We start from the raw sequence: 20,037 nt of genomic DNA, 5'->3' as shown, positions 1-20,037 counted from the left end.
AAATAGAAATATAACAAAAGGTAGGCAATAAAATCAGAAATTCTTTAAAATAAAATCTTGGAGCACACTAATTGACATTTCCTATTGTTTATAAGTTGGATAGACTCAATACTTTCTAAATTCAATCAAACATGAAAAGTTCAAACGAGAACTCGGATTTATGGATGTGAAATTTTCCCAGTAAAATTAATAAACTGACAATCTGTTGAACTTAATGGCTTAATTTTTGTTTTCATAGTACAATATTACATCCTTGGCTTACAGCTTAATTGAATGGTTGGTTTGAGTGTCAAAACATCCTCATTATTTTTTTTTTCTCCAGTATCCTGATGTGTGATCCATATAACAGATGTGTAGTTGTGTCCTCCTCATTTTCTTCTCACGCCACAACAAAACGCGCTGGGGATAGTGGTGACGTCACCTTCTGACGGGGGTGTAGAGCCGTTGCACAAAAAGTAACCCGAGACATCTGAGACTTTAATCAAATTAGCTATATCTCGCTGCTAGGTGAATGCGCGGAAAGGTAACTTAAAGTAGTTAATAATAGGTAATGAAGCGGAATGAAACGGAAAGTATGATAAACAAATTTAGGCTGATAGTAATGAATGGTTGGATTCTTGAAACTTGCTAGCCACCCTCAGCCTGTCCGCAGTTAAAAAGTCAAGTGGCTAACTACTCGAAGCAGAGCAACATCATTTGGCTAACTGCTAAACGTATCTGTCGTCAGAGGTTGGCCTTTCACACCGCTCGCTAGCCATAACCTGACAGTTATTTATTAACGCGGCTGTCATATATTCAGTGTGTACAAAGCAGCCAAAGCTGTGTCGCTAGTTTGGAAGCCAACTGTCTTTTGAGCGCAAGATGTTAGCTAGCTAAGGCGGCGTTAGCTTTAGCAAAACAAGAGCTCTGCTTTGGGAGTCAGCTGACAGACCAGTGATGGATCAACTCAAAGTAAAGGACCGCATATTGGAAAACATCTCCCTGTCCGTCAAGAAGGTGAGTGCCTATCGGTTATCAGCTCATTTAACTAGCTGAATAATGTCACATAGGTTAATTTACGTGTTTTCACATGCTTGAATTACTGTAAGTTAGCTAACGTTAGGTCATCTATTGGCAACTTTCAAGTCGGGGGTACATTACCAGCTCGCAGTCTTGAAAGGGCCTTACCCTGACTGATAAAATTAATGAATGTATAAACCAATCACTATAAATTCCCAGTTTGCCTTCATGTTTATAGCTGCCATGTGGTAATTTCTTTTTGATTATGGAGCACAATAAAAGGCACCAACCCAGTGTTTGCTCACTGCGGCATGTGTTGTAAACACACCTGCAGCCAGTATCGTTATGCAGCGGGCACATATTTACAATATAAGGGCTAGCCAAAAGATACTTGCTCCTGATTTCCATTAAATTTATGAAGTATTTTACATTTTTGTTAAGCTATACCCAATCTTGGAGGACTACCCCTCTAGTAATTTGACAAAAAGCACTGTTAGCTATCTTCTTCCTCTTCTCCCTGCATATTTGAATGTTTCCAAATCCATGTACATTTGAGTTTTATTTCTCATGGGCTTTCTCATTTTTGCCTGTCTCCATTATTTCCCATTACAAGTCCACCAGACACATAATCAGATGATTGCATTAGGAAGCTCCATCTTAGTGTGTTTTAATGCAAGGAGCCCAGTAGTGTGTCTTACTTCCTTAACCCACATTTGTCTAATAAGTCTTTAACCCATTTACCCCATTTATTGCTTTTATCATTATAACAGCATAAGGATTGTGAAAGTGCTTATGAAATGGTATGCCTCAAGCTTCCAAGAAAGTGTACAGTGTTTACCTCAGACAAACATTGCTTAGTCATGTGGATATGGTGATCTTTCTCTGGGTGAGGACTCTCAAAGCTTCTCTATCCTACACTTGGGTTGGTCATGCCTCAGGGTTCTGCAGGTCTCTGCAGGACGGAGGATCCTCAAAGAAACACTCATAGCCTCATCTGTATGAACACACAGTACCTTTCAGTAGAGCTGCATCTAACATTGTGCTCTGTATGTGTTGATAGAAATGCAGAATTAATGTAAATGATTCCCATCCAGTAAGATACCTGCAGTGCAGTGCAGTGCAATCAATAAGTAAATATTAGGAAAGTGAGACATTTCTTGTTGTTTTGGCTCTGTATGCCAGCACTTCGGATTTGAAATGAAATAATAACTATTAGTGTGAAATCACCTTTCACCTTTAATTACATCCACAAGACCTAGTAATTCTAGCCCTTTTAATACATTGTCTCCCAATTTTAGGAGACCAAAATGTTTAGGACAAATTGATTGTCATATTTCTGAGAATTTGGTGTTAGATCTTTTGCGGTCTCCAACCCACAGACATCAGTAGACACTTAGTATCTTTCCTGTTGATGCTCTGTCAGGCATGTAGTCCAACCAGCTTCCCTTGCAGCTTGTTTCATGGATTCTTTGGCTTCAACTTGGTCCTCAGCAGTGGATTGAGGTCAGGTCATTGACTTTGCCAGTCAAGAACATTCCACTGCTTGGCCTGAAATTCCTTGGTCACTTTGACTATACGTTGTACAGTAGGAGAATTTTCCTGCTGCACTGTCCTAAACTTTAGGGACTATGCATTAAAGGGCTGTGATTCCTAACAGTCTTATTGTCAAACTCTGCTCATAGTCATTGCTCCATGCACGACACACACTGTGTCCCACACAAATAGTAAAGTACAACCTAAGTAATGAATTAAAGCCGGTTTTAGGTATATGCAGCATAAATAATAAAAAACATTCCTCTCCATATCTATGCACCCAAGCCAGCCAGTCCTGATGAGTACAACCTGTTTAGAAAATAGACACTTTAATAAGTATAATTTAAAGATTTTATGATAACCTTTCAAGTACAATAAGTTCTTTTAAAAAAACAGTAGCAACTTTATTACTTGAAACTGAGTTAACAATTTCCCTCTCCCCTGCAAAACAAACAGCAGAAAATCATGTCTCTCTATAGTTGCAGAGTTACTTTGCAGCCTGTGAAGATGAGACTCCAGCCATCCGAAATCACGACCGCGTCCTGCAGCGTCTCTGTGAACACCTTGACCACGCTCTGCTGTATGGGTAAGAGGCTTAACTGGAAGTCACAGCATATTTATAAAAGTGTGTCAATGCACACGGAAATGTACAAAACAGGAAATGTGCATACTGCGAACAGTAATCTGATTTATTTATATCAGTCATGCATGCATTCCTTTTTATAAATCCTATTATTCTTGTGTTTTTTGGCACATATGAACAAGCCTCACAGCTCTCCATGTTAACTCTCACAATACGTGCTTTTTAGGCAATTTTAACAGTTTTTAAACTCAAGCTACAAAGAATTGTTCTAGGTGTGAATACTTCAAAGGATATTGCTGTCAAATTTCTGTGTAAATTGAGTTCTCTTCTGTCACTACCCTCCCCTGTCTCCTTTGTACCTCATGCACATGATATTTTTGACTGTTTTCTGCATTGCAGGCTGCAGGACATCTCTTCAGGCTACTGGGTGCTGGTGCTTCATTTCACCAGGAGAGAAGCTGTCCGCCAGATAGATGAGCTTCAGCACATAGCAACCAATCTTGGTCGAAGTGAGACATCTCTCTCTTTCACAGTCAAACACACTCACATGTAGAGTACTTGGGGAGTAAAGCACCATTCCTCCTTCAATGGGTTATATACTTATACATTTTTTTACTTCTCTGTGTAGGTCGGGCATGGTTGTACCTGGCATTGAGTGAGAGCTCTTTAGAGAGCTATCTGCGGCTCTTCCAGGAGAACCAAGGATTACTACAGAAGTATTATTTCAAGTAAGTCGTTCAGTAGTCTGACCTTGATTACCTTAAAAAAAAAATAGAGATCCATCCTCAGACACTCTCCTAAATTGATGCTAACATGTTTAAATTTAAGTGCATCCCAGGAATTACTTTCTGTTTTTGTTAGGCTGGAGAATAAATTGATATAATGCCTCATCTTCCCTAGCAGTTTTTTAAACATTGTTCAAGTGATTTTGTGGTCACTCACATGAAGTCAACTGATTTCTTTCTCTTTTAGGAATGCACTGGTCTGCAGCCATGACCACCTCACGCTCTTCCTCACACTGGTGTCAGGCCTGGAGTTCATTCGCTTTGATCTGGAACTGGTTAGCATAATTTTCATCCCAATATCAACACAAATGCTCAGTTAGTAACATGTCTCTAACATTCCTGTTGTGTCCTGCTGGCTCAGGATGTGCCCTATCTGGACGTGGCCCCTTACATGCCAGAATACTACAAACCCCAGAACCTGCTGGACTTTGAGGAAAGGCTGCCAAGCTCAGACAGCTTGTCCCTGCACTCCTTCACCTCCCTCACCTCCACCAACCTGGAGTGGGATGACAGTGCCATAGCTCCCTCAAGTGAAGGTAAGGTGTACTGGTTTACTCTAACCCCTGTTTTATCTGATCCTTGTTTTACCTTACCAGTATTATTGGCCAGCCAGCGTCGCCCCCCATCTACATTATGGATTCTATGGGCTGCTTTGTCTTGAAATGGCTCTAATCTGGACACTTATTATATGGAGTAATTGTGATGTGACTCTCCTGCTGATTCAATATGCTGAGAATGTCAGCCTTTATTTTTGGGTTTATGATGCGATCAGGCCCAGCAGAAGTGCAAGTACACACTCATATGCTTTGGCGCAAATTCATATGGTGATGTCAAGCTAATGGCATGTTGAACCAGAGGTTAGATTGATCTTTGCCAGGCACTTGTGACTCAAAGACACCAAAGTGCATTTTATCAAATGCATTATGTTTGCAGAGGCTGATGGTTACAGAATGTTCTCATTGGTGATTGCAGCGCTGAGTGAATGCTTGCCCCATCGCTGTTCAACAAGTTTTGAGGCAGTTCCCCTGTTTTAGTTCCCACAGTCTATTTTTTCCTATCGATTCTGTTTTTTTTTTTTTCATACACCACATGTGATGCCATTTCTGTTTCTGTACCATGTCTCAACCTCCTCTCTATTGTCTCCACTCCATCTCTCTCTAATGTTGAATGTTATCCCTCCTTTTTTTAGATTATGATTTCGGTGACATCTTCCCCGTGTTGCAGTCAATGCCAAGTGCAGACTGGGAAGGTGGGACATTGGTCAACCCCTCCCCTTCCTGCTCTTCCATCCTCTCTCCCTCCCTTCTATTTGGCATGGCTATCCCACACTTTGGGCTTAATGCATGCTGGGTGCTCTAGCCAGTAAATACACATGTTAATATGCAAAATACAGCTAACTGGTAAAAAAAACAAAACACTGCTGATCTGAGGACATGAAACCAAGCATGGTCAAAGGGACATGGATAAAAATGCCCTCATTTTGAAGAGACCGGATTCAGTTGGAAGGCATGTGGGTTTCAATCTAAAGCTCTGTGGCACATGACTACAATTTTTTAGTGACTATATTTGGTGGACTTTGAATTAGGTGATATGTAGTTATGATTGTTACGCAACTGGATTTGATAAACAAAAATAGGTAGCCAGAGGCTTAGTTTATAATTGTACAAACAAATCTTTATGTTTAACATGATAAGAGAATGTAACTTTATCTTATCTTATCGTAACCCTACCCACTTTAAATTCTAACTGAAAAAAATAATATATCTATGTGAGTTTCATGGACTTGTATTACAGTTTATCTCACCATATCCTGCTCAAGGTGCTCAACAAAGAATTTAGGATCATCAAAGTTAACTAGTCATTGAACAGAAATATACGGCATCATCATACACAGTAAGCTGACTGGTAACTTTGGGTCATTTGGGAATTCGGTGTTGGGTGGGTACATGGAACTGTTATCTGTCATGTTGTGCATGTGTTTCTCATCAGGGGAATGATCATAATGCTCACTCTGCCTTATTGTTTACCACAGCAAGATGAATGCCTGATGTAGCTGGTACTCACCTCATCCAGTCTGTCTCCAGTCTGTCTCCAGTCTGTCTCCAGTCAATTGTGTATCTGTGTATCTTTGTGTCTGGTGTATCGTTTTTTTTGTCTTGTCTTCTTCTTTCTGTGTGACACGCGGCACTGGCCTAGATTCAGCTGAACTGTAGTGTGAGGCGAGGTAACAATCGAGAATAGTTGCTCAAGGTCATAGGGTGCAAATGATCTTTTTGCTGTGTTTTGCTCAAGCATGTGTTTGCAGTGAGCTTGAATATACACATGTAATATGCATGTCTGTTTTATTATGAATGACTATTAATGTCATGGTTTAAATTTAAATGAGCATAAAAATAATTGTTAAAAGCAAAGTCCATTCCCCTCGCTTATAGAAATGGCCGGATGCTATTAGATGAATAAGTACTACAATCATCCAAGTTTGTCCAATTTTTGTAGTTCTGATGAAGACATAATTGTAAATGAAAACAGTTAGTGGAAACAGCATCAGAGAAACTGAATCTCAGTAAACACAAAGTAACTAAATGACAAAAGCCTGTATGGATTCTTGCAAATTATGATATTCAAATATTTTTTTAGTATGACCCGCCTCTAGCTACAGAAGTAATGCTTGACCTAGGCCTGTGCCACTGCAAAGAAAGCTGCTACCTGTGTACCTACTTGATGTCATACGCATCGCGTTTTGTGCCTCTCTGACCCTGCTGATAAACTACAAAGAACACTGCAGCCCCTAACATTTTTGTATGTGCTATGCTGATGAAGAAATACACAAAGTTTTTGTGAAATTGTCTCAGTGGTCAACTTTTCATTAGTGATGAAAACATAGACAAAATAAATCATCCATCATGTGTATAAATAGAAACAACTCTAAAAATTCGAACTCCGAAATTACTTTCTATTGTTAAACTTTCTGTCTACGTTTGTCACTCAACGCATCAGTGAGACAGTACCAAAAATTTTGTGTATTTCTATGACTATAAAAGAAAATGTGAGTGATTGCTGCCTTTGTGGTAACTCAGTGTCGGTTTTGATGGTAGAGGGTGACCTGACCGACCAGGCCAGCTGCCCGCGATCCAGTGGCTCTGACCCCCAGACAGTCATCAGCGACACAGTGGTCCTTTCCACCGGCACTGTCAAGGTGAAGGTAGCTCATCTTTCTCCACACAGTCCCACGTTTAGATACAACCCCTTCAATGAGGACTCGGACACTAATACCACCAACACCTCAGCCGACGTTACGCCGGTTCATGTGGCCAGCTGCTACAATGCCACCACCGCTGGAGATGACACAGAGAGCACCAACAACGAGCTGGAGGTCATAAGGTACGGTAGCTACAGCGTCTGTTGCTGGTTCACATTTTATTTGTATAGTTAATCAAATTGTATTTAGAACAGCTAACCTCTCTGGTCTTCCAGGATGGCCAGACGACGGAAACCAGCCAAGAAGCGACGTGGGAAAGGCTCCACAGATTCCAGCAGCAGCATCCATAACTCAGTCTCCTCTGAGCACATGGAAATTGACAACAGCCTCCAAGGCTCAGACGATGTAGACTCATTAAATTGCACTGTAATTCATCTTGATGCTGAAGGAGAGTTGAGGAGAAGCAGGGCGGGAACAGAGGTTGTGGAGGAAGGGGATGAAGATGGGGCAGAAGGCCTCCTACGGCTCCCTGAGATGACAGACACCTCGATGGATAGTGTGGGCCAACCCCTCAGTGATGTCATGGACCGGCTCAACGGGGTTCTGGATAGGGAGGAGGCCTGGGATAACCCAGAGGACGAGGAGAAAAATAGCAAAGGCTGTAACCAGGGCCCCGAGCCCCCTGCACAGCAGCCCTTTCGAGAAGATTCAGGCGGCAAGCCACCTGACCCAGCCCCAGGAGAAACGTCTCACGCCCCTCTGGCCACAAGCCCCAACCTCCTGCAGGCCTCTCCTGTGCCTACAGACTTATGCTGCTCTGCCCCCAACAGTCCAGACTCTGCTCCCACGGGTGGTGGCCACCATGACTCTACAGAGCATAGCAAGTCGCAGACTCTTTCAGGTGGCCATGAAGATGAAGGAAAGGCAAAAGCACAAGCAGGACAGGAGCCCAACATGAAGAACGGAGAGCAAGAAGTACAAGAAGGAGAGGAAACAGACAAGAATGAGTTTACTGCTGAGGAGGCAGAAGAACAACTACAAGAAGAGAAGCTTAGTCCCTCAGAAAGTTCTCATCCTGCAGAGTTTAAGTAAGGAGTTCCTACAGAATTTGTCTTTTGTTGATGTAATATTGTCTAATTGTAATGTGTGGTTAATTTTCTTGACTCTTCATATTTCAGGGTGGATAACAATCACTTGCTTCTTCTCATGATCCATGTATTCAGAGAGAATGAGGAGCAGCTCTTCAAGGTAACGACTGAGGCGCTATTCTTTATTCATTGTGACACTACTAAAGTTAGATCTTTGGAGAAAACTTCAATGTATGTGCTAAGTATTTGTTTAATAGTGTTTTCCTTGGCCTAATCTTCTTTCACTCAGTTTTCAGCCAGGAAAAATGGTAGTTTAGGTATTGATTGACTCATACTTGTTTTGACACTGAAGAAGTGGTTTGGGAACAATTGCTTGTTGGAAGTGTTGCAAGGCTTTGTCAGTTGCCTCACTAGTGAACAGTGCACTATGAGTGTGTCGGTTGCAAGTACTTGACACAATTTATCTTTGTGTTTTCAGATGGCGAGGATGAGTACAGGCCATATGGAGGGCGACCTGCAGCCCCTTTACCTGCTGCTGACTGACTGTTACATCTACCTGCTTAGGAAGGGTCAGTAGCTACAAACTCAACACACCATGCTTTGACTTCATTTCATTATAGTCAAGTCCAGTCAAGTTTATTCATACAGCACATTTCATATGACAGATGTAGACTCAGTGTGCTTCAAGATAAAAAAGAAGACAAAAAATAGGCTTTTTTTTTTTTTAATTTTGAATACAGAATTATACAATACAAAGTACAGAACAACAAAGCAACACTGAAACAAACCAAAAAAATACACATCATTCTTTGTATATATGTGTTTATGTATAAAGGATGAGAAACAAGACATAACAAAACAGACAAGACATGATGAGACAAGACAGACAAAACCAGACAAACAGGGTCGATGGGACAAACTGCACATTGCGTCTTCTTGTAGATTTGTTAGAGCATAAAGAAAAATAAAATAAAAAATACAAGTTGAAAAGAATAGTTACACATACACTTATATTAGGGGCCATTTGTAGAAAGAGGAATCGGCGTTGAAGGTATTTTAGAAACGGGGACCAAGTGTTTTCATAGAAATCAATGTTGTTTTTCGAAGATTGGACACATAAGGGCATGCTGATCTTGGATAGTGAGCAAAGATCATACATGACAAAAACATGTTAGATAAGAACATATAAGATAAGAAGGTATTACAATAAAAAGGGAATAAGATAAAAATAGATTATTATTATTTAAAAAAGGGAATAATAATATTAAAACTGATTCTAAAATAAAACTTGTACCTGTTAACTACATACATTAAACCTAACTAAAAGCTTGTGAAAAAAAGATATGCTTTTAGTCTGCTTTTAAAAGAAGACACTGTTGTAGCAGACCTTAGTTCATGTAGTAGAGAATCCCAGAGAGTAGGACCATAATGACTGAAGGAACCATAAACTGATGTAGAATGTATTCTCGGTATAGTGAGGAGACCTTTGCTTGATGATCTAAGGGATCTGTCTGGTTTGTACTCAGTGAGTATGTCAACAACGTAGGTAGCAGCTAAGCCATTCATAGATTTAAAAACAATAAGAAGTATTTTAAAATCTATTCTTTGTTTTACTGGGTCAAGACAGTGAAGAGAAGATAAAATAGGAGCGATGTGTTCAAACGTTTTAGTTTTAGTTAATAACACCTGCTCTGTTAGTCTGGCAAAAAGTGCATTACAGTAATATAGTCTATTAGAAAAAAAAAATCATGATTCAGCTTTTCAGAGTCTGACTGTGACAGGAAGCATATATACAGGAAGATATATTTCTGAGCTGATAAAATGCAGTCTTGATGATAGTAGATATGTGCCTCTGGAAGTTAAGATCAGCGTCTAAAATCTCCCCCACACTCTTTGCGTGCTTACAGGGTTTTAGTGACGAGAGTTAACAAAGAGTGAATCCAGTGCCTCAAAGCCTTGAAACCTGCTAAAAGAATCTGTTTTTTGTCCTCATTTAGCTGTAAAAGAGCTTGGGTTGTTGGCAGAATTAGATATGTATAACTGTGTTACATCAGCATAGGAGAGATATGAATTATTGTATTCCTGAATGATGGACCCAAGTGGGAGCATATACAAATAAACTGTAGTGGGCCAAGAATTGACCCTTGAGGGACTCCATATAGAATACACATGTAATGAAAGCCAATTAGGAACTGTGCCTCTAAGGAGAGAGACTTTGAATAGCTGGTTGGCTGGTCAGTGTCCAAGGCACTGAAGAAGAATTATATAGTCAGCTGTGTCGAAGGCTGCACTGACGTCAACAAGTACAAGAATAGAAACTTTATGGTTGTCAGAGCTAATTTTAGGATCATTAACAACATGGACCAGGGCAGTTTCTGTACTGAAACCAGACTGGTAAACATCAAACAAATTGTTAGATGACAGATACATATGTAATTGTTTGTATACAACCTTTCAAGAATTTTTACCAGGATTGGAAGGTGAGAGACTGGTCTGTAGTTCTCAAAAACACGTAGATCGAGATTACTCTTTTTCAACAATGGTGTTATAATAGCATGTTTGAGACCTGTCGGAAAGAGTCCAGAGAGTAGGCAGGCATGAGCAATATCAAGAACATCATCTACCAAACAGCTGAAAACATTGTTGAACAACTTAGTAAGCATTGGGTCAAGAGCATATATTGCAGAACTTAACTGCTGCACCACTTCTTGTATTTCACTACGTTGAATGGGAGGGAAGTTGGACAGAGTGTGGTCAACATGGAACTGAGTTAAGACTGTGGAAGAAGAGAGGTCACACTCATCAGCAGAGGAAGCCACATTATTACTCCTAATATTGGAAATTTTATATTTTAAGCATGAGGCAAATTCATTGCATTTCTCTGAAGAGTGGAGCTCAGCAGGTATTTGTTTGAGAGTCTAGATTTTTTCATTTATTTGTTATATTTACTGAGGTTTTTATAGATATTATAATCAACCTGCAATTTGGTCTTACGCCACTTACGCACTCAGATCTGTGGCAGGTTTTTTTTTAGTGCCCTCGCTCTCTCCACATTCCTCCAAGGTGCTTTTCTTTTACCAGAAATAAACTTAGTTTTTATAGGCGTAGTGTCATCCATAATTTGTGTTACTGACAAGTTTAAATTATTGACCATATTTTCACACAATGACAAGGAAAGCAAATTAAAATCAGAATGTGACCAGATGTGTCTGCACAAATGGAGTATCTTTTGACAAATTCTAATCCATCAACATGTTTTAGCTTATAAGCAACATTGAAAAAAAACTTTAAAAAGTGATCTGAAATCCCAACATCCAGAGTGCACTTTGGAGTTACATCAAGGCCTTTAGAAATAACCAAGTCAAGAGTGTTAAAAGGGTGAAACAGTGCAAGTCATATGTTTGGACATACTGATTTGAGTATCAGTAGTCACAATACATTTTTACACAGAGGAAACAAGCCTTGATATCTTAAATTGACCATGACTTTGGAAACTGATTGTGTCCTTCTGTACTAGCAACTCCAAGAGTTTCTATTTCTTAAAGATCCTTTCAAATCTGAGATGAATTGTGAGATGTGTGACCACTGTGTCAAATCAGTTAGATGAAAGTTTCTACCACTGCAATTGTGCTACATTAGTCCCATATGATCTACACAATGGTCTAGCAAGTGGGAACAATTCTTAATAAGGTTATTTTGCAGGCAGAAAATACCTAATTTCGACATGTACTCATTGCATGTCTTGGTTGTATTTTTGTTTTTCTCCACAGGTGCAGCAGAGAAGCCTTACACAGTAGAAGACGCTGTTTCCTATAATGAGCTGGACTATCTTTCAGTAAGTACAGCAAGGATTTGCTATTTTCTCTCATTTGTCCATGGGTTAGGCTGCTATTATTTTACATGCATGTGTTTTTACTCTCAGTTTCATGTTGTCTTCTTACGGTTATCTGAAGGAATCTTTCAAAGTTTGTTGATGTTACAAACACAGTGTCTGTATAATCCTCCTCACAAACACTGTAGACTCAAGCATAAGGTGTCATGTGAGACGATGGAGTGTGAAGTTAGTTTTATGTCTAATAATGAATTGTAATGCTGTTTTCCTTTAGGTGGGCCTCGACCAACAGACAGTGACAGTTGTTTGCACCAACAGACGAAGAAAATTCCTTTTGGACACAGCTGATGCCTCGCTGACTGTGTGAGTGTGCCTGTATCTCTGTGTCTGTGCCAGTCTGCTCTGGTCCACTTGTTGTCACTACACCCACACTGAGCTCAGTTGGTTTCGGTTCATTTAAGTTGACAAATAGACACAGACAGAAACTAAACCAAAATGCTTTGGGGATGAGGGTTATCATTCAGGGTCCATCACAGTCTCAACAAGATTTATGCTATCAGCAGCCACCACTCTCCTCTCTTCTTCCTCTGCCCTGTCATCTGGCATGGTAGAGGAAGACCCACCCTCTTGAAGCTTGGCAACCAATCAAAATATCAACCTTTGACTATGAAACTTCATGAGGTTGTTAAATCACTATTTAAATGCCATTTCTACACAGGAATATTTACGTTACAAAACTAGACAGGACACATCTCAAACTGCATGCTTTTTTCATCCAATCCTTCCTTCTCCTTTGCTTTCAGCTGGTTCCTGTCTATTCTCAAGTCAGCCATGGTCAAGGGTTGTCGTGAGCCTCCGTATCCCTCCGTGCTGACTGACGCCACCATGGAAAAACTTGCACTCACTAAGTTTATCTCCCAGGAATCTCACTGTGAGGTAAAGACATGTTAAACGTCACACACAGTTCATCACAGGTTTGTTCTTTACAGAAAGAAGGCTGGCAAAGCTTATAGCTTACGCATGAAGTATAATCCTTTAATCCTCTCCTGTAAATGACACCTGTGTTTGAGTCCCATGACTGCGGGAAGTTGCATGTAGTCATAATATCTTAGTCTTTGTAATTCTAAAAAGGTTGAGAGTCCCAGCTTTTCACTCATTCCTAAAAGGTTCCCTTTTTCACTCTATTCTTATGCTGACTTATAAAGCAGTGGTAAACCAATATTTGCTTGTTTCTTTAGGTTTATGAAGTGTCTATCCAACTGTATTCACTGGTCCACTGGGAGGATCCTATGGACATGACTTTGTCACCCCAGGGTGTCCCACCAAGCTCTAGATTACCTTCCAGTGCCAAGGAGGGGATTGTGCATTACAGAGCTGGAACCACCTACCTGGGCAAAGAGCTGTGGAAAAGCTGCTACCTCGTCCTCAGGTACGGGCAGGTTTTACCCATCAGTCTCCTTCTCAACTGGTATTAATACGTTATATTGGCTGAGTTCCATGCTACATACTGTTCATCTGACATTAAAAGCGTGTTTCCAGTTACACTTTCCCTCACAAAAGCATTAATGTCACTTCCATCGTAATATTTATGGACTGTGAGACTGACACCTAAAATATTGTATTCTGAAAAAACAATTTTGAGTTTTGACTTCAAACAATCCCCAGTACTTAATTGCTCCACTTCACTCTTTTGACTTTAAGAAAAAATGCCAGACATATTGCAAGCGAGGTTTCCTTTTGGCTTTTTTACCCCTTTCAACATCTGCTATTGCCAGACATGCTGAAAGCCTGAGCTCTGTTTGTGCTCCCTTTATAGAGCCTAGCAGATTTCATGCCAATCTGTCCAGTGGTACACAATATAATATAAAATGCATGGAAGGGGCTGACACTTTCTTGGCAATGGCCTTACCTCTTACAGGAATCATAATAATATTTTAAAATTCATGTGGTCATAATTTATTTATGGTGCATCTTTGTAAGAAACCTAAAAGCTACACTAGTGGCCCCTAGAGGCCCAGCCAGATCAAAATAGTTTGAAACAATTGTGTGATTGACATCCACACCATTTCAGTTACACCAATGAAAAAGTGTGCCCTCAAAAGTTAGTATAAAGTAGAATTAACACCTGTCTGACACCAGCTAGACAAAAATCAAATATTACAGTCTGGGCTGTTGTGTTAAATTGTATCATTTTGTAAGGTGTTCCTGTTATTTTGTCCAGACCCTCTTAATATTATATATTACATGATATAAGAGCTTCTGATAAATATTTGTCCTGTTTCCTTGCAGCAATGGGATTCTCTACCTGTATGCAGAAAGAACTGATGTGACACCTCTGCTGTCAGTCACCATGCGGTAAGCTTCAACTGGCTGATAGATCAGACTGGAGATGGTTAACCTGCGATGCATTTAGTGTTCAAAAGCAATAAACATTAGGGGGAAGAAAAAAAATATGTTCACTTATATAATTTCACACTCTTTGTGCCCCTTCATTCCTTATTAGTGGAGAGCACTGTGGTGGCTGCCGTCGCTCAAACAGCACAGAGCGTCCACATGCCTTCCAAGTCATCCTGACAGAGCGCCCCCCACTGGAGCTCAGTGCCAACGATGAACAGGACATGGCTGACTGGATGCTGCTGCTCTGCCAGTCTGTCTCCAAAGGGGTAAGGAGGGAGACTCGCATAGTGCATACACCCAGTATTTAAAAAAAATCTTTTGTTTTCTGTTTCTAATATTGGAGGTACAACATCTTAATAGATGGAGGGACACAATGATGGGTGTCATACACTCTGTTCATTAGTGCACACAGGTCTAAACAGTCCATAAACAAACTTCTTCAAACTTATATTTAACTTTGCATGTACATGATGTAAGCCTAGATACTTTGCAACAATCAGTCACATGATCTGTCCATTCAGCCGTTACAGAGGAGGAATTAGTCTGTCTTTGAACTATGACCATTTTTCCGGCAATAATGCAACTACATGGACTCCATGTGCATTTACTTTAAGTAAAAATAATTCAGTCATATTGAAATGGAACAAACAGTGCACTTGTTCTAGTGATAATGACACATAAAGACCTCTTTGTGGTATCTCACACATTGTTATGCTTAATTCAAGCTTAATGCAAGCAAGTGGGAAGCTCATCAAACTCAAGTTGAACTGGCTTTCCACACAGCTTTCAGCTAGAAATGCATAAATGCTCCATGACAAATAATCCCTGTCAGCATACACTGTGCTGCCTGTACAGACTGTTTCCTCCCTGAAAAAGCTCATTAGGAATCAATTACAACAGATGTTCATTATATTCAAGAGACATTAGGATTTTGCTCGTATAAATTCTTTTATACATAGTGTCAGTGGATTAATTGTTTGATTGATTAATTGTCCACTTGATATGTTAACCTACAACCACCTCACCTCCAGGTCATCCCTCAGGGTGTGGCGCCCACACCATGTATCCCATGTTGCCTGGTTGTGACAGACAGGAAGCTGCTAACTTGCCATCAGGACTGTCAGACAAGCTTCTTCCGTTCGCTGGGCAGCGCTGATATCTGTGATGTCATTGCTGTCAGCCTAGAGGCCGACAAGGAGTACTGTGTCATTGTGAGTGGCTATCTCATGGTGTAAACATTAATTAATGACCCAGTACAAGTGTACAGTTCTTGTGTGAAGTAGCTTTCATTTAGGACTTTTATAAAGCTTTACACTGAGATTTTTCCCATTCTCTCCCGCTGTTTTGTGGGTAGGAGTTTGCAGCTGATCGCTCTCAGTACCTCCCTCCATGGGTCTTATACTTCAGTGGATGTGAAGAGAGAGATCGCCTGCTGGAGGTGTTGGACAACACATGGAAAGCTATTTTCCAGGTGGGAAGATACTGACGTTCTCAGAGGTTTAAGGGGAAAAATGCAGTAATATTACAATAATTCTAACATTTGCTCTCCCAAAATATCAGCATATAAGAGCTTAAAGCCAACAACTGCTCATACACGTCCTTACTGTTCATAGGTTGACCTTCCCCACAATGAGGTATCCGATCCATCGGTGCAGAAGCGTTGTGGTGAGGCCCTCGCCCTGATGAAGAGCGCCTGGCAGCGGGCAGACAGTCTGGCTCGAGGCAGAGCCCAACGTGAGCCCTGGTGCTGACAGACACACACACATACCTGTGGGTAGCCACTGAGACAGACTGATAATGAAACAGTCTGATATAGCTCCAGGATAGATGGATTTAACAAATAACAGTCTGTGTTACTGCAAACTGTTGAGAGTTCTGCGCTGAAAGTCTGAGATACACTAATCAGACATGGTTACTGGTCGTAGTACTACAGCATAAACCTGTGATCCACCTCTAATTCACTACAGAAGTAACAATGCATATGGCAAATCACAACGCAGTGATGCATCAGTAAGACCTTCTCACATGAAATGAAATGAATGAACCTCCAGAGAGTTACAATGGATTTTATATTAGCAGAAATAGCAGCAATGTAGAACAGATATGCTGAATCACTGGTTGACCTTCAGTAACAAACATTGGGTGATCAAGGAAGTTTTAGTGTCACATGATGTGATGTATACTTCCTGCTAAATTGAATCATTGTTTTAAAATGAACACTGAAATGGAGATTTCCTCTTTTAACCGTTGACTCCATTGAGATGTAGATGGGATTGAAAACGCTGAGTGACGAGAAGGATGCAAAGCAGCTTCCCTGCACAGTGAGATAAAAGAATTATCATTGATTTCTTAAGAAAAGTCAATCTGTATTCTTCTTGTGGTGTGTATATATAGAGAAAGCCATATATGAAGGGGGGGGGGCGGCAGCTGCTTGTTTGCGATGTGGAAAAGTTCACTCCTCGCCTTGCACAAAACAAAAACTAAAAAATCAGTAATGCTTACTGCGGCTCGTACAACTATGTGAAGATAAAAGCCACTTCTTGCTTTCAACAGTTACAAGATGTTCTGCTGAACTTTAACTGTGGTAAAATTATAGTGCAAATGCACAGCGCTGTACAGTATTACAGTGCATCATCACTGATGGTTGTGGATGTGTCTGATATTCGGTTTTGGTTCGTCTAAGGTCACACTGTACCTCTACACTGAATTATGTACAACAGTTTTGTTTTTTTTTTCCTAAGAGAATGTGGATCTGAATTTATATATATACAGTTGAAGTCAGAAGTTTACATGCAACTTTAAACTCAGTTTTTCATGATTCCTTCCTGACATTTAGTCCCAGTAAACATTCCCTGTCTTAGGTCAGTTAGGATCACTACTTTATTTTAAGAATGTGAAATGTCAGAATAATAGTAGAGAGAATGATTTAGCTTTTTCTTTCATCACATTCACAGTAGGTCAAAAGTTTACATAAGCTCAGAATTTGGTAGCATTGCTTTAAATTTTTTAACTTTAACATTTCGGGGCCTTCCACAAGCTTCTCACAATAAGTTCCTGGAATTTTGGCCCATTCCTCCCGACAGAACTGGTGTAACTGAGTCAGGTTTGTAGCCTCCTTGCTTGCACAGGCTTTTTCAGTTCTGCCCACAAATTTTCTATTGGATTGAGGTCATGGCCTTGTGATGGCCACTCCAATGCCTTGACTTTGTTGTCCTTAAGCCATTTTGCCGCAACTTTGGAAGTATGCTTGGGGTCATTGTCCATTTAGAAGACCCATTTGCAACCAAGCTTTAACTTGGTTAAAGCTTGATGTTGCTTCAGTATATCCACATAATTGTCCTTCCTCATGATGCCATCTTCACGGTTGGGATGGTGTTCAGCGGCTTGCAAGCCTCTCCCTTTTTCCTACAAACATAAAAATGGTCATTATGGCCAGGCAGTTCAATTTTTGTTTCATCAGACCTGAGGATATTTCTCCAAAAAGATCTTTGTCCTCATGTGCAGTTGCAAACTGTAGTCTGGCTTTTTTTATGGCGGTTTTGTAGTGGTGGCTTCTTCCTTGCTGAGCAGCCTTTCAGGTTATGTCGACATAGGACTTGTTTTACTGTGGATAGAGATACTTTTGTTCCTGATTCCTCCAGCATCTTCTTGAGGTCCTTTGCTGTTCTAGGATGACGGCTGTTTGGTCCCATGGTGTTTATACTTGCAAACTATTGTTTGTACAGATGAACGTGGTACCTTTTGGTGTTTGGAAATTGCTCCCAAGGATGAACCAGACTTGTGCAGGTCCACAATTTGTTTGTCTGAGGTCTTGGCTGATTTATTTTGATTTTCTCATGATGTCAAGCAAGGAGGCACTGAGTTTGAAGGTAGGCCTTAAAGTACATCCACAGGTGCACCTCCATTGACTCACATGATGTCAGTTAGCCTATCAGAAGCTTCTATAGCTATGACATCATTTTCTGGGATTTTCTAAGCTGTTTAAAAGCACGGTCAACTTAGTGTATGTAAAATTCTGACCCACTGGAACTGTGATATAGTGAATTATAAGTGAAATAATCTGTCTGTTAACAGTTGTTGGAAAAATAACATGTGTTATACACTAAGTAGATGTCCTAACTGACTCGCCAGAAATATAGTTTGTTAACATGAAATCTGTGGAGTGGTTAAAAATGAGTTTTAAGGACTTCAACCTAAGTGTATGTAAACTTCCGACTTCAACTCTATGTATATGTCCCTCTTGCACTGTTACATGACATGCTCATGCCTGTTTCGTCTATCTGGGATCTTGCTTTACCAATTTAAATGTTGTCGTAAATTCTATCAGGAAATGCAACAGATTTGCCTTTTTCTCCACTCTGTAGAGACAAGTGGAGGCTTCCATGCAGACTTGCACATTGTTTTCGCTGTTAGTCTTTTTTGAATGGTATCAGTTGTGGGTTTGTGTTAATATCATATTGTGTTTTTTTCATTTCCATTTTAAAGAAAGTGGGAACAACTGTTACTAAATTATTCAATTGAGTGGTGACATTTTCTTGGTATTGAATTTGTGTCTGCATTAGCAGAAGTGTACCTTTAGTGTGGGTAAGTATAGAAGAATTATGGTCTGCGTGAAAAAAACGTAAACTGATTTAACAAAGGAGAGCTAGCAGTTGTTTTGGCTTCTCCATTATATTTTGCACCAGTGATTGGTGGCATCATACTGTACTGCACAGTAAGATCCACTCCACTAGATTAGAACATCCCATTAGTTGTCATAGAGCGGTATAGGACCATGTTTGAGGTTTATAATATCCTTAAATAGCCTTTCAACTTAGAGCAAGTGTAGCATCTGTTCATAGCAGATGAGTGATTTTAAATAGCCTGTAATATCATCAAATATTAAAGCTTTACTCGGAGAGAGAATAAGAATTAGAAAGCAAACACTTTTTAGTTTCCCCACTATTCTAGTCAGTAAATAGCAATGCATGTGTCCTTGACATTAACGCTGATTAGACTACTGTAGCTCTTACAGTGACAGTGTATAACTGCTCTCATTGCAAGGCTCAGATAAGTGTGAGGTTTTTTTTGCAATGACAATGTTGCCTTTCTGACAACCCTTGACTGAACTGGATGAAATGCCCAATTCGTTTAAATTAAATGAATCACAATTTTCCTTTTTGTAGTTGCCTTACAGTGTACAATGTGGCTGACTTTATTCGAATATTTAAACAATCGTCAATGTTCATGTTGTGGTTCTGGTTTCTTTTGTGAGACAAGTCAAAATACATAATGTATGTATGGCTGGGTATCAAACCTCAATACTGTCTGAACACTGAGCTAATGGTAGTCATGCCAGACATTGCATATTCAGTAAAGTACAAAAATTCGGGTTTTGAATTGATACCTGTCTCAAAAACTTTCAAACGATACCCAGAACCAAACATATGTCACTAATGTATGTTTGTACAAATGTACGTCTTTCTCGGCTACACTGTAATACTCAAATGTCAGCATTAATCAGTGCTTTAAGACTTTCTAAGTGCCATTTGGTCTCCCTCATCTTCCGCTCCTTTACAAAGAAATCTAATCTCAGGTGAAAAAGGTACTTCACATCCAAAACCTTAAGAATCACCATGCAT

At 40.1% G+C, this 20,037-nt stretch overlaps 1 protein-coding gene across 1 annotated transcript; it reads left to right on the top strand.

The window, feature by feature from the left end:
- The first annotated feature begins 242 nt into the window (after positions 1 to 242).
- On the top strand, positions 243 to 16,698 carry plekhm2 (pleckstrin homology domain containing, family M (with RUN domain) member 2). Its single transcript, XM_044352155.1, has 20 exons — positions 243 to 996; positions 3,012 to 3,118; positions 3,515 to 3,624; positions 3,744 to 3,843; positions 4,088 to 4,175; positions 4,262 to 4,436; positions 5,090 to 5,149; positions 6,996 to 7,281; positions 7,375 to 8,187; positions 8,278 to 8,347; positions 8,666 to 8,756; positions 11,958 to 12,022; positions 12,294 to 12,382; positions 12,823 to 12,955; positions 13,258 to 13,448; positions 14,309 to 14,374; positions 14,523 to 14,682; positions 15,448 to 15,627; positions 15,771 to 15,887; positions 16,030 to 16,698. The coding sequence occupies exons 1-20, from the start codon at positions 937 to 939 to the stop codon at positions 16,165 to 16,167; spliced, it is 3,099 nt and encodes a 1,032-aa protein (XP_044208090.1). The 5' UTR covers positions 243 to 936; the 3' UTR covers positions 16,168 to 16,698.
- The last annotated feature ends 3,339 nt before the right edge of the window (positions 16,699 to 20,037 follow it).

This window comes from Thunnus albacares, chromosome 5 (genome assembly GCF_914725855.1).
Source record: "Thunnus albacares chromosome 5, fThuAlb1.1, whole genome shotgun sequence".
Taxonomy (NCBI): Eukaryota; Metazoa; Chordata; class Actinopteri; order Scombriformes; family Scombridae; genus Thunnus; species Thunnus albacares.
This window is presented reverse-complemented; position numbering and strand designations above follow the sequence as displayed.